We start from the raw sequence: 15,156 nt of genomic DNA on the forward strand, positions 1-15,156 counted from the left end.
CCTCATTCTGCACGAAGCAATTAGTTTTAAGGTCCTTTGGCAACACGTCTTCCCCCCCTTCTCCTGTCAGTAGAAACGGTTCCGCCAGACTTAGTAGTTAAGCCACACCTGAGGCCAGGAGCTGGACTTGGTTGTTAGAGCCTACTTTGGATGCATGCCATTGGAAGCGTTTAATAGGTAGTCAGAGCTTATCCCCACTACCGCATCCCTACCCCCACCCACAGCTCTGACAACCTTATGGAACCATGAAGCCTATGGTGGAGGAAACAGTCAGCCAGCAACTTGCAGCATGCTTGCAATTCACATCGAACCTTCCCCTCATCAATTTCCGATTAATAAGCGTCCATTATTTATTTATTTATTTTTATTTTCACCAATATCAGAATCATTTCCTAATACAGGTTGACCTTCACTAATCTGGCACCATTGGGACCTGAGGAGCTGCCGGATTAGTGAAAATGCCGAATTACGGAAGGATCACTTTAAGCATAATCAGTGCCGGATTATCAAAGGAACCGGATTACAGGTAGTTGGATTAGTGAAGGTCGACCTGTAATAAACTGAAGCATTCTGCTTGTAATTATAACGAGACACTAATGGAAAGAACCCTCTCTCAGATGATAAATGGGAGAATGCCAAAGCTCTCATGAAGAGGCTTGCTAATTGTAGGTCAGTGTAGCTCTGTAATGGGTGTTAACTCGGTTTGTAATCAATAATAAACAAAACAAACTCTGCCACTTAACATGAACGAGGGCATTTATCTGCAAAGTACTTCTTACAGTCAGTTCTATTATGAAGAGAGATCACTTCAACTAGCTTTTATGGAACCTGTCATTAAAGGAATTTAATGAATTCTGTGTAATCAACAGGGTCTGATTAATCAAATAAAACTGGGGTCATCCTGATGACCAATGTGCTTTGAAAGAGAAAATAAAAATCAGCTTTAAGTCAGTCATAATATTTTACAGGGTCATGCTCAATTTGGCATTTGTTTTTCTCCCCCTATGGGATCCCAGTTTTCCCTCATAGAGATAAAATATAAACACAGGACTGTCCCCTGCTGGCATTATGCCACTAGATTCTGGACATGCTGCTTTTTTTAAAACAAGCTGTGTTCTAAAGGGACTTACTCAGACTCTTTGCTGCCATCCATCGAGCCAGCTTCTTTATCCTGTCCTAGTATACTGATCCCAAGGGAGTTTAAAGCACGTAACAGAATAGTTTCCATAGCCTCTACTGACAGCTTCTCAAGAACGATGACACGGCAACGACTCAGCAAGGCTGCATTGATCTGAAAGGAAGGGTTTTCTGTTGTTGCACCAATCAGTGTGATTGTCCCACACTCGACATGAGGCAGAAAAGTATCCTGAGGTTGTGAGGAAGAAAGTAGTTACCACACAAGAGTCAACAAAATGTAAGTTTTCTTTTCAATTATTTACAGCTCTCTCTGTCAAATAAATAAGAAAGTTTAAATAAAATGCAGAAATTGCAAATAAAGTAATCCAGAAAGTCTGTCAAATCTTGGCATGCTAGTCTTGCTAAATTATTATACTGTGCATGAAATCCTATTTCTAATTTAAGTATTCAGTTTATCTCAAGAAATATTTTCAATATTATCAAAATGTCTCAAGACATTCAAATTCCCAAAGTTTCAGTAACCAAGTGAGTTCTTTACCTGTTGTGTTTTATTGAAGCGATGAATTTCATCAAAGAATATAATTGTTTTTCTTTTGAGTAGCTTTTGATCATTCTGAGCTTGCTTTATCACCTCCCGAACATTATTTACGGTTGCACTTGCAGCGGAAAGACTGACAAATCTTGTATTGCTCTGTTTTCTGCTGTTGTTCGCTAAAACATGGGCTAATGAAGTCTGGAAGAAAAAGGGAATTTGTTTTACGAATTTAGGTAATATAGATACTTCTGAGCACAACTATCGAGAGTGCAGTTTTTGATCAACAATTAAAACTAATGCAATTCTACAATAAGTCGACAGGATATTAATAGGGAAGTAGTAGATAACGTAGAATATGGTAGGGTACTGAAAACCAAGCATGCCAAGGAGATACCTGACCTATCAAATTTAATAGGACTCAATTTAAGGAAAATATTACAATTTACTGAGGTAGGGAATGGTCTGGGTGGTGGTTGTAAAATGTGGCAGGATCAAAAGATCACCTAACGAGGAAGACGTGTGGTTTCCTTGTGAAACCCACAGGATCTCTCTCGACCATACAACAAAATACACAGACTCATAAGAACTCTTTTTGAAACAGGATCAAGTTCCTGGCATGGGCAGGCAGGCACTGCTTAACCTTACTCAGGATTCAGCCTATGAGCATATCTGCTTCCAATACTGTGGGTGCCCCATGCATCTGTGCAAGAAATCATTGGCATGCACTAAGCAAACACAAATTAAACTTGTTATATTGACACCATCCTCTCCACCCTTCACCACAGACTCACATCCAGCAGGAGGGAAAGGCGTGACGTGCTCATGAATCCATCCACAAAATAAAAACAAACAAAATGCATTTGACTTGCATCAGCTGTTAGTGATCTGAAACTACAGCTGCCTGTCCTGAGCATTTCTGTGGAAATCATTAATCTGTGTGTGGGTAGAGGGGATTCTTTTTGGTCTCATCTTGGTGCAATTGCTCGAAATAAAATCTTGAATTTTGCAATAAATAGATTTGTTTGAAATGACAATCTACCAACATCTGTACAAATCAAAGTCTCTTGAGGCAAGGGCTCTGTATTCAGAGACTCAAGAGAGGTTACTTAACTAACAGACCAGACATGACTAACCAAATGCCATGCAGCTAAGACAAGAAGAACTATGCACAACTCTGACTGTTGAGTTTTCCAGAGCTTTGTGACCATGATCAATAGGAGAATTCCATCTTGCTCATTACATAACTTTAAAAGAGAACCACTTTCTCCAGTGACTCATGACAGCACATTGGCTGTGGACCACCTCTACTGCACATTTTCAGTGGGATCACAAGGGTTCAGTGGTGTGACTAGAACAGTGGTGCTGTGCTAGCCACAGCGTGTCTGGCACATCTTTAAGAAAATAGCCAAAATAAACAAGCTAATTAATTAGGTGCGGCCCAGGGTGATTTGAGTATCTCAGAAACTGCTGATCTCCTGGGATTTTTACTCACAACAGACTCTGGAGTTTACAAAGAATGGTGCCAAAAACAAAAAAAAAAGCATCCAGCAACTGGATTTAACAAGATGTTTTCGCTCACAGAACAGCCATTCGCTGGATTTTTGTGCCCGAGATGTTTGCACAGTACTGTACATGCTTGGAGAATCAGGCTGGAGTAGGTGTCAGATGAGATAGAACAGCTTGCACGGAAATGAGTGATGGTACTATATGGGATGCAGCAGAGACTGGATGGGCTGATTGACTGCCTTCTTGTTGTATGCAAATATGAGAAATGAGTAAGACCCAGAGGCTGCTTTGGTGAAATATTGGAAGCAATGGCCCACAATAATCATATCCCAAGTCAACATCAGCCAAGTTCGCTCATAAAATCAGAAGAACAGATCTTCAGTGGAATAGAAGAGAGGCTCTTGATATGCCCATCAGAAGAATGACAGGGGCACATCCCACTGCTGGTGCAGTATGGCATTTCCTTCACCAAGACTGTCTGAACTGGAACTACTAAAAAAAACACAAATCGGGCAAAGATACATGAAGAAGAATCTTAGCCATTGTATGCATGATTGTAGACATTATCATATCAGGTGAAGAAAGCAACTACTGGCTGAACGCACAAGTTCAGATGAGAACTTTTCATGTTAGAAGTAGGCACCCAAATCATGCCTCCCTCCAGGCAACTGAAAAATATTTTGACAATATTTAAACGCATTTCACTCTGTACAAACAGCACAGAGAAGGTGAAAGTCAGAAATTTACTACTACACTTCCATTAGTACATTAAATGATCTATAGTGGAGGTTCCAAGACTTTGAATTAAGGAAGTAAATTAAATAGGAAGTATGAATCATTAGTCTTAGTTGTAACACACTATAGATAGGGCAAGGAGAAGCTGGCAATGCAGGAAAGGAAAAATGGAGCAGAGCAACTGACAAAGTAAAGGCTCCAAGTTGACCCAATACACATCTGAATTCTGACAAGATGAGCAAGAAGTGGTGAGCATCTTCTAAGATAAAGGAAAAACAATTAAAATTTGAATGGACTAATAGCTTGTAGTTATTTTTTGTTGAGGTGAAAAGTATTATTTGACAAAAACCTTTTCCTTTAAATGCTGATTAACAGTTTATAAGATTTTTAAACGGATACCATCCTTTTCTGTTGAAAGTTATTTTCTTAATTCCATATTATATCACAACCCCGAATCGTATCTTTCTGGTGCATACAGAAACCATGATAAGCTATTTTTCTTATCTTATCATCAATCATAGTAGATACATAGGAGCAAATGAGTTGCAGCTCTGGCCTTTAACACTCTGCACCCTGTCTACACAGCATGGTTGGTTGTGTGCCCCAAGTAGTAAGGTTGATCAACTACTCTACCCACCAACCAACCTCTCCACACCCCAACCATCACCACTTTATCATTTCCTAGCAATCACTTTACATACACACTCTCATGCCTAGCATCACAGTATAGACGTACAACCTATGTGCATAAGCTATCTTAACATATTTAATTTATTGTGTTCTTTATCTATGTTTTTTTCTGTGCTGCATGAGATCGGGAGTAACAAGTTTTTTGTTCTCTTTTACTCTTGTATACTAGAAATTACATTAAACAATCTTGGTAACAAGAAATATTGTGGAAGTTTACTGAAAATCTCATTGGCTCTTGGTGTAATCACATCGCTCATAAATATCTTTCAACTGGATTGACAGAACAACTAATTTAGAGAGCTTAGACGCTTTCTATTTGGTCTATCTGGAATGTAAACCATTCAATGGACACTTAGATATAAAGTTAGATCAAACAGAGCCCAGGGGAAAGTATTTTACATAGATGGTTGTGCTTCTCTTTCTTTTAAATGGTTCCTCTACGGTGCCGACATAATCCTTTATGAATTAGAAAGGCAACCAGCAGCACAAAATAGAAACAAACTGTAAACAAAGATTACTTTAACCCAACGAGCTATGTTCACGGTTAATCACCATAAAATATATTAAAAAAAGAGCATTGAGTAAGAGAAGAAGCAAACAGTAATTATAATTCTTTGGTGAATACCTGAAAATATATTGCTAAATACCCAAGCAGAACGTGACATTTTCCTGCTCTTCCTACAACTAATATTTTCCATGGAAGTAAACATTTATCTAGCTTGCATACGTTATTCATTAAAAATAAAAGAGCTCTCCTTCTTGATAACTTAGAGGCAGTTTTGAAATAGTGAAGAAGTGCTAGGGCTCAGTATATTTAGGTCAGTTGAAATGGATCAGACATGCCGTCCAACATTAATAAATCTATCACAGGCAAGTAATAAAAGATAAAAATAAACCTAATGATTCACAACATCTGTAATATCCTTTATATCCATATCATCCTACAATATCAGCAATATTTAAAATACTGTTAAGTGCATCGGTAGTGAAGTGATCACTAGGTAATAACAATGTGAAGGGATTCAAGAGCAAAACTTTGATCCAATTGTTATTTAAATCCATGATTAGAAGGTTTCCTCAATAACTATAACTATTACAACCACACTGCTTATTTTTATGAGTCTGAGAGTTGTAAGATAGTCAGGAAGGAGCTTAAGAAGGAATTTGGGAGAGCTAGGAGACATGAGAAGGCCTTGATAAGTCGGATTAAGAAAAACCCCAAGGCATTCTATGTGTCTGCGAAGAACAGGAAGATAACTAGAGTGAGGGTATTCTTCAGTGTTCACCAGGGAGAGCGACCGACAAATGTAAGGTCAACATAGAACAGACTAATGTGCTGGACCATGTTGAAATCAAGAAAGAGGAAATATTGGAGGTTCTGAAAAATTTTAGGATAGCTAAATCCCTGGGGATGGAGAGGATATGTCCCAGGTCACTACAGGAAGAAAGGGAAGAGATTGCTGGGGCATTGACAACGATCTTTGTCAACAGGAGTAGGCCTAGAGGATTGGAGGATGGCAGAGTAGAGGAAAGTTTAGGGGAGATATCAGAGGTAGGCTTTTTTTATTTTATTCTTTTTTAAAAACAGAGATGGTAGGTGTCTGGAACGCACTAGTGGGGTGGTAGTTAAGGCAGATACAATAGGGACATTTAAGAGACTCTTAAGATAGGTACATGGACGTAAGGAAAATGAATGGATATAAACTGTGTAGGAAGGAAATGCTAGATTGATTGTGGAGTAGGCACAAAATGTAGACTGAAGTACCTGTACTCCGCTTTACTGTTTTATGTTCTATCAATGGGAGACACTACCTCCCAAGAGAAAGGCAAGCAGGAATGTTTTCGTTATTTCTTTCAGTTAGTTTTAAGGTTTTGAATTGAAGTGTAACATATAGGTGTATTCCTTAGCTTTTAAATGTACAAAAAAAATTAACATGTTTAATATAATTGAAAATATATTTTCTACATATCCTAAGTATTACTGAATGTTTGTAAAGAACAAGGACATTGATAATTCACAAATACTCTTCTCTGTATCTTTAAAGTGGTGAGTCAGGTTTAGGTTGGTGAGCCAGGGTAGATAGAGCCTTATTGGGTATCAAAGTCTCCCTGTGAGCCCAGCTGAGTGCTCATGCTCAGACAGCCTCAGAGCGATGCTGGCCTGTGCCACGCGCTGCAAACTCACTTCCCTGCAGAACACTCAGCCAAGGAGCCATGCTGAGACAAACAGCACAGCTTTGGTGCAGAGCCTGTGAGATCCACAGACAGTTGGCTGCACAACTGAAATTGTCAGCAGGGGCAAACAGCCAGTGATCCTGGGGCCAATACAAGCTATGTTCTTTTGACTTTAGGTTTGGGATTTTCTCTCCCCGCCCCCCCCCCCCCCCGCCACAGAAACACTGTTTAAATCTACTCTAACATATCCCATCACAATGTATATGGTTGTCTTTTCTCAAATAAAGAAGGGAAAAGAGCATATTCAATCCTTCTGAATAGATATATTATCATTATTTTCTTAAAAATAGGGAAGAGGAGTATTTTGTTTTAAATGCTGAGGGTCTGAAAGGCATTGGTGTCCAGAGAGATTCAGTGTCTTTGTAAACGAATTACAGAAAGTTAAACTGTAAATTCAACAAGCATTCAGAAATCAAAAGATACTCTGGCTTTTATTGTGGGGGAATCAGAGTACCTGAGCAAACGTCTCTTACTGAAACTATTTACTGATAAGACCAAATATGGAATACTGGTCTCTTGCTTAATGATAGAAATACTACAGATTTAAACAGATTAATTCCTGGGACAGGATAATAATCTTATAAAAGAGAGCTTACGACAACTAGGTCTAAACTGTTGAGTTTTGTAGAATGACAGCTATTCTCATTGAAGCATGTACAATTCTTACAGTGGTTGATAGCACAGATGAAGGAATAAAATCTCACTTTGCTCTATTGTCAAAAGCTAGGATCACAGTCCCAAAATAAGATGACAATAATTCTGGACTGAGAAAAGATAGAATTTCTTCACCTAGAGAATAGGAAATCTTTGAAATTCTTTACTCGAGACTGCTGTAGAGGCTCAGTCACAGATTATATTCAAATCACAGCATGGAAATAGACTCCTCAGCCCAATTTGTTGATGCCGAAAAAGATTCCCATTCGAGCCAATACGTTTGCCCTTGTTTAGCCTATATCCTTCGAAAATTTAACTATCCATGCACTTATCCAAATGCACTTTTAAGTGTTGTTCATGCATCTGCCTCAACCACTTCTGGCAGTTCATTCCATATACTTACAATCCCTGGTGAAAAAACTGCCCCTCAGTTTTCTATATCTCTTCCCCCTCACCTTAAACCTATGCGCTCTAATACAAGATTCCCCGAACCTGTGGAAAATACTATGCCCCTCATGATTTTATAAGCCTCTATAAGACATCCCTTCTTTCTCCTTTGTCCCAACCTGCTCAGCCTCTCTCCGTAACTCAGTCCCTCAATTCCCAGCAGCATCCCCATCAATCTCCTTTTCACTCTTTCCAGTTAATAACATCTTTCCTTTAGCTGGTGACCAAAATTTGGATTATTTAGAGGTACAGCGCAGTAACTGGCCTTTCCACATAGTTACACCCATGAGACCAATTAACCTATTAACCCGTATGTCTTTGGAACATGGGAGGAATCCGGGGCACCTGGAAGTTGTACAAACTCCTTACAGACAATGGCGGGAATTGAACCCAGGTCACTGGCACAGTAAAGTGTTACGCTAACTACTATGCTACCATGCCGGCTCAACTGACACAATACTCTAAATGGGGCCTCACCAATGTCTTATACAATTTTAGGGCACACTGAAATGAAGTGAATAACCAATTCATTGTTACCTCCAGCTGCAGTCTCGGAGTGAATGCCTTTGCTTACAACAACCAACCTCTATTCTGAAGTTCAAACACGGAGACCGTTCACAATTAATCCTTTTCCATCCCTCTGCCTTCATATTGTGAGCCTGTTGTAATTTCTATCACACCAACACAACGTAGATGGACTTCTGATCTAAAAGTTCAGCTATTAGTTTTATTAAGGCATTTAGTCTGATGCCTTAATAAACCCGGGCTCACTGGCTTCATTCTCCTGGGCTCTGAATTTGCATTTCAACCTAATATGACGTTTCATTTGAGATATAAATGCAGTATATATGAATGATATAGTGGGATGGGTAGCACTAAAACTGCTGACTCATGATTGGGAAAAGACTCACTGGCTACCTGCTGAGTGTACGTGGCAGTGTCATCCAGACTTCTGTCTCTGTGCATGAGCATGTTGGCTTAGCCCTGGATATTAGATGTCAGCATTGAGCCCTGCATGTTCAGTTTGCACCTGGCCCCTTCTCTTTACACTTCCCATGGCTGGTGCGTCTACCACAGAACTTGAATGGCCATCATTGCATGGCAGGTTCAAAGTAATTTTTTTTTTGCATCCAGTCGTAAGAGTTGTGCAAGCCAGAAGCAAGCTCCTTGGCCCCCGATGTCCATATTGAACCTGTTGCTCCTATACGCTAATCCCATTTGCTTGCTACAGTACCATATGCTTTGCTTATTTCAGTGTCTGTCTGAATACCTCAAACATAGCAATTGTATCTGATTTCACCACTTCCCCTGGCAGCACATTCCAGATATCAACAATTCTCTGTATTTTAAAAAAAAAATTACCCCTCTAAAAACCCTACCTCCAGCCTTAAACCATCATGTTCTTGATACCACCGCCAAGAGAATAAAGAGTGAAACTATCTATCCTGTCTATGCCTTTCATTGTCGTAAATACTTCTCCTCAGCCTCTTTAGCTCCCTGAAAAACAAGTCCAGCCTGTTCAGTTTCTCCCTCAGACGAATACATTTTTTGGATATCAAGGGAATAATAAGAAATGGGGAATTGTCACTGAGGGACAAGGTCAGCTGTGAGCTTTCTGAATGGTGGAGCAGATGCAATGAGACAAATGGTCTACAGCTGTACTTAATCCATATATTATCAAATTCTGGTGTTACCACTGTAAATCTTGTTTGAATCTTTACGAGTGTCTCTTCCTTCCCCCAGTTTATTCCAACCAATTACTTCTATAGCATTGTAACAACTTCTGGGTTTTTGCTGACAATTTATGCATTATGGTGCTTGCCTCAGATAAAGGATTTGCTAAATCCTTTCATCATTTTATCCAATCTCCTTGTAACTCTAACCAGATTAGACCATTACAATGATTACATGACCTCCTTGTTCTTCCGAGCAAAATGGACCAACTTGGACTTACCTACAAGTAAAATTAAACAATGAATTGGCCACATTCCACTTTTCTTTTATCGTAGCACAGGATCACAGCTTACCTGGCTTGGCTGACATCTATGGCTCACTTCTAAAAGCCTTTTATTTCCCCAGCCCATTTCTTAAGGTCATTACGAGTCAACACATTGGTGTGGAGTCATATGTAAACCTTTCTTAAGGCTATTAGTCAACTAGACAGGTTTTTTAAAAAATTCTGGGAATTTCATGGTTTTCACTATTTGTTAAATTAATTGAATTTAATTTACACAGCTGTCATAAACTCATGCATTCAAAATTACTATTCTAATTCTGTGGATTACTAAGTCATTAATGTTATCATTATGATACCACGCCCTTGTAGAGTCCCTTTGCCATCACCACCAACCATGTTTTTTTCCCTCTGGGGAACTGCAAACTGACCTTTGCAATTTAAGTGGTGATAGCTGTCAAAGCCAGACTGATAGAGACATGAAATGAATGCAACATTTTAAATGTGTAATCTACTGGGCGCAACAATTCAGAACATGTAGGACGTAATGGCTTTACTGCTGATCAATTTTAGATCAAAATACTTTGCTTTATTCAAGTGATATACAGTACAGCCAATGCTTGAAGACATTGGAAATGAAAGTAATGTGGCTTCTATAATGGGCAATGTTAACTTTAGACCTGGTTGACAAAGTGACAATCTGCTCTAATTGTGGTGCTGAGGTTTAATTATAGGAGTTAAATGAACGAACTAGTAATCAAGGGGCCAAAACTGAAAATCCCAGAGATTCAGGTCCACGTTCTACAATGGCAGCTGTAGAATTTAAGTTCAATTAATGACCTGGAAAATTTTTACTTAAAAACACATAAGTGATGATGGCACTAAAGCTACCAGATTGTTGTAAGACATATTTGGTTCACAGATGTCCTTCAGGGCAATTTATTCTGACAGGAAATAAATGAATGAATGAAAAGAACTCAACCAGTTTCACAAATGAAAGGTCACCTGCATTCAAGGAGAACTAGCCTGTGAACACAAACTGATAGGCCTTCAATAAAACAGCTATTTTAACAGTTTGTGCATCCTTTCATTTTCTGATGCGTATGCAGGGACCATAGGAAGCTCCTGCAAGAGTGAGGACAGTTATGTATACCAAATCCAGCTGCCACAAAACTTCTAATCTATTCTTATTGCCCACCCAATGATTAGACTGTCAATAAGCTATGCAACTTAATAGTATAAGCAAAACTACAATATTATGAAGTGGTATTGAGATGTATTAACCTATTTCAATTTTAGTATATAGCAGTCAGATGGTTTTTTTGGCATCTTGCATGTCAGTTATAACTGTTTTAATATCAATATACCATGGGTCAATTGTCAACGTTATAAACTATCTATATTGTCAGATGCAATTCCCCAGATGGGTCCACCAGAGACACAAGAGACTGCAGATAGAAACACAGAAAACCTACAGCACATCACAGGCCTTTCGGCCCACAAAGCTGTGCCGAACATGTCCTTACCTTAGAAAATACCTAGGGTTACTCAAAGCCCTCTATTTTTCTGAGCTCCATGTACCTGTCCAGGAGTCTCTTAAAAGATCCTATCGTATCCGCCTTCACCACCATCGCCGGCAGCCCATTCCAGGCACTCACCACTGCGCGTAAAAAACTTACCCCTGATATCTCCTCTGTACCTACTTCCAAGCACCTTAAAACTGTGCCCTCTCATGCTAGCCATTTCAGTCCTGGGAAAAAGCCTCTGACTATCCACACGACCAATGCCTCTCATCATCTTATACACCTCTATCAGGTTATCTCTCATCCTCTGTCGCTCCAAGTAGAAAAGGCCGAGTTCACTCAACCTGTTTTCATAAGACATGCTCCCCAATCCAGGCAACATCCTTGTAAATCCTCTCTGCCCCCTTTCTAGGGTTTCCACATCCTTCCTGTAGTGAAGTGACTAGAACTGAGCACAGTACTCCAAGTGGGATCTGACCAGGGTCCTATATAGCTGCAACATTACCTCTAGGCTCTTAAACTCAATCCCATGATTGATGAAGGCCAATGCACCGTATGCCTTCTTAACCACAGAGTCAACCCACGCAGCAGCTTTGAGTGTCCTATAGACTTGGACACCAAGATCCCTCTGATCCTCCACACTACCAAGAGTCTTGCCATTAATATTATATTCTGTCATCATATTTGACCTACCAAAGTGAACCACCTCACACTTATCTGAGTTGAACTCCATCTGCCACTTCTCAGCCCAGTTTTGCATCCTATCAATGTCCCGCTGTAACCTCCACACTATCCACAACACCCCCAACCTTTATGTCATCAGCAAATTTACTAACCCATCCCTCCACTTCCTCATCCAGGTTATTTATAAAAATCACGAAGAGTAGGGGGTCCCAGAACAGATCCCTGAGGCACACCACTGGTGACCGACCTCCATGCAGAATATGACCCGTCTACAACCACTCTTTGCCTTCTGTGGGCAAGCAGTTCTGTTGGAATCTTGAGCAACAAACAACTTAACACATTGATAGCGTTGAAAGGGGGCAAAGGAATTGTCAGTGTTTTGGGCCAAAACTTTTAAGTCCTGATGCAGGGTTTAGACCCAAAATATCAACATTTTCTTTCCTCCCACAAATGCTGCTTGACCCACTGGTTTCCTCCAGCAGAATGCTTTTTCTTCAAACACCCTCTGGCAACACTGCCAAGTTCATGCTGCAAACCTATAAATACAGAACCCAAATTAGGAATGCAAGACAAATAAATCTTGCCGGCTATTTTCTGTAATCAATTTTATGGTAGCCCTTTCCCTTACCACATTGCACTTTATTATATTCACTGGTGTATATACAATGTAAGACAACTCTTAGGAGTTGACAATAGCAAGGCATGTAAATAAGATGAAAAATAGAATCAGATTTGTTATCACTGACATATATTGTTAATTCGGTGTTTTGTGGCACCAGTTCAGTGCAAGACACGAAAATCACTAAAGTTGCAATAAATAAATAGTGCAAAAGGTAGTGATGTCGTGTTCATGGGTTCACGTGCCATTGAGAAATCCGGTGGCTGAGGGAAAACGGCTCCAGTGTCTCCTCTTCAATGGCTGTAATGAAAAGAGGCCATGACCTGGACAGTGAAGCTCCTTAATGATGAATGCTGCATTCTTGAAACACTGCTTCTTAAGGATGTCCTCAATGGTGAGGAGGGTTGTGCCTGTGAGGGTCTATAACCCTTTGCAGCCTCTTTTGATCCTCTATATTGAAGCATTCATACCAGGCAGTGAGACAAACAGTTAGAGTGTTCTCTCTTCTGCATCTGTAGAAATTTGCAAGTCTTTGTGACATACCTAATCTCCTCCAACTCTTAAAGTGGAGCTGCTGGTGTGATATCTTCAGTGTTTGCACATTTTTAATTTTTCAGTTCTACCCATTTAATCAGTGGATAAGCACTCCAATATGTCCATGTGATATTGTCTTCAATTAATAGTGCAACAACCCCACCCCAACCAACATTTACCTTCTCCTTTATCTTTTCTAAAACATCAAGATCACAGAACAAGCAGCAGCCATATCTGTCCCTCATTCAACCACATCTTTGTTATACTGTAATCACATCATAATTCCATGCACTGAGCTATGCTCTAGATTCATCATCTTTAACCATAATACCTCAGGCATTAAAATACATGCACTTCTACCCATCTGCCCCATTGCCAAACTAGTACAAAACCCTCCTGAGTAGCTCCAGCAAACTTCCCGGCCAGAATATTGGTTCCCATCCTGTTTAGGTGCAACCCATCTCTCTTGTACAGTTCACTTCTGCCCCTGAAGAGATTTCAACAATCCAAGAACCTTAAATTCTGCCCTCTGCACCAGTTCTCCAGCCACATATTAATTTGTTCTACTTTTTTTATTCCTACCTTGATTAGCATATGGTGCCAGGGGTAATCCAGAAATGACTACCTGCTTTACAGCCTCTTCCCATATCCCCTATATTCATTGCACAGGACATTTTCTCCCTTTCTACAGCCATGGGTACTTAGTAAGCAACATCATTTTAAGATGTTTAAGAAAATTCATTGATATTCAAAATCAGTGGATCCCAGACTAAAGACTTGAGTTCTAAGTACAGTTCCCCTTTAAGGAAAGGGAAGTGTGGAAGACAAGCTGGTCTGCAGGTATGACTGAAATTCAGAGGCTTTAGACCCTAACGTCTGACTATCTTCTGGAAAATGTACAGTCTCTGGAAAAGATAATTGTCGACCTCAGAGCAAGATTGCACATAAGTGGCAGTTTTGTCTCAATCCTGCTCACCTGACCCTGAAAATCCAGCAGTTAAGAGTTGTACATTTTACCTGCCGAGGGAGCTTTTGGCAAACATTCTGGTAGCAGTGTACATTCCACCTCTGGTCAACGTCAGGCAAGCACTGGAGGAGCTGAGCACTGAGATCAGCAGTCACGAAACAGCGGACAAGGATGCCTTCCCTATCATTGCAGTGGATATCCACCAGGCCAGCTTGAAGAAGTTTCTGAACAACTACCACGAACATATCACCCGTGTGTGGAACCAGAGGAGACAACATATTTGACCATGGTTACACAACCAACAAGAATGTTTACCAAGCCATCCCACATCCACACTTTGGAAAGTCTGACAAAACTGGTTGTACTTCTACTTCTGGCAAATAGGCAGAGACTAAAGACCAGAGCACTAGTGGTGAGGACCAAAAAGATATGGTCAAGGGAGGTGGTGCTTAAAGGACTGCTTTGAGTGGCTGGACTGGACAATATACAGGGATTCATCTGTGAATCTGAACGAACAGGCAACAGTTGTCAACAACTTGAACACCTGCATGTGTGAGTGTGTGCCTTTGATAACATGCTGTACCCAACATACCGAAACTAAAAGCCATGGATGGACCAGGAGACTCTTAGTCTACCGAAAGGCTAGATCTGTGGCATTCAAGACCAGTGATCCAGAACTGTATAAGAAATTCAGGTACTTCATACTTTATATACTTTATGCTTTATTGTCGCCAAACAATTGGTACTAGGACGTACAATCATCACAGTGATATCTGATTCTGCGCTTCACACTCCCTGGATTACAAATATTAAATATTAAAAATAGTTAAAATTAGTAAATATTAAAAATTTAAATTATAAATCATAAATAGAAAATAGAAAAATGGGAAGTAAGGTAGTGCAAAAAAAACCAAGAGGCAGATCCGGATATTTGGA

General features: G+C 39.9%; 2 protein-coding genes across 6 annotated transcripts in view; one reads left to right on the forward strand and one right to left on the reverse strand.

Annotated features, from left to right (window-relative positions):
- Positions 1-15,156, reverse strand: part of wrnip1 (WRN helicase interacting protein 1) — a 70,645-nt gene that overhangs the window by 34,882 nt on the left and 20,607 nt on the right. For all 5 annotated transcript variants that reach the window (XR_011889735.1, XM_072283397.1, XM_072283393.1 and 2 more), the window contains exons 2-3: positions 1,676-1,870; positions 1,131-1,366 (exon numbers count right to left, since the gene is read on the reverse strand). Coding sequence is in view for 4 of the 5 variants with exons in the window: in XM_072283397.1 (XP_072139498.1) it covers positions 1,131-1,366; positions 1,676-1,870 (431 nt within the window). In the remaining variant the exon portion in view is untranslated. The remainder of the gene's footprint in view (positions 1-1,130; positions 1,367-1,675; positions 1,871-15,156) is intronic.
- Positions 1,154-15,156, forward strand: part of mylk4b (myosin light chain kinase family, member 4b) — a 204,608-nt gene continuing 190,605 nt past the window's right edge. The window contains exon 1 of the mRNA XM_072283392.1: positions 1,154-1,414. The gene's annotated coding sequence lies outside the window, so the exon portion shown is untranslated. The remainder of the gene's footprint in view (positions 1,415-15,156) is intronic.

The sequence above is a fragment of the Mobula birostris genome, chromosome 19, assembly GCF_030028105.1.
Source record: "Mobula birostris isolate sMobBir1 chromosome 19, sMobBir1.hap1, whole genome shotgun sequence".
Lineage (NCBI taxonomy): Eukaryota > Metazoa > Chordata > Chondrichthyes > Myliobatiformes > Myliobatidae > Mobula > Mobula birostris.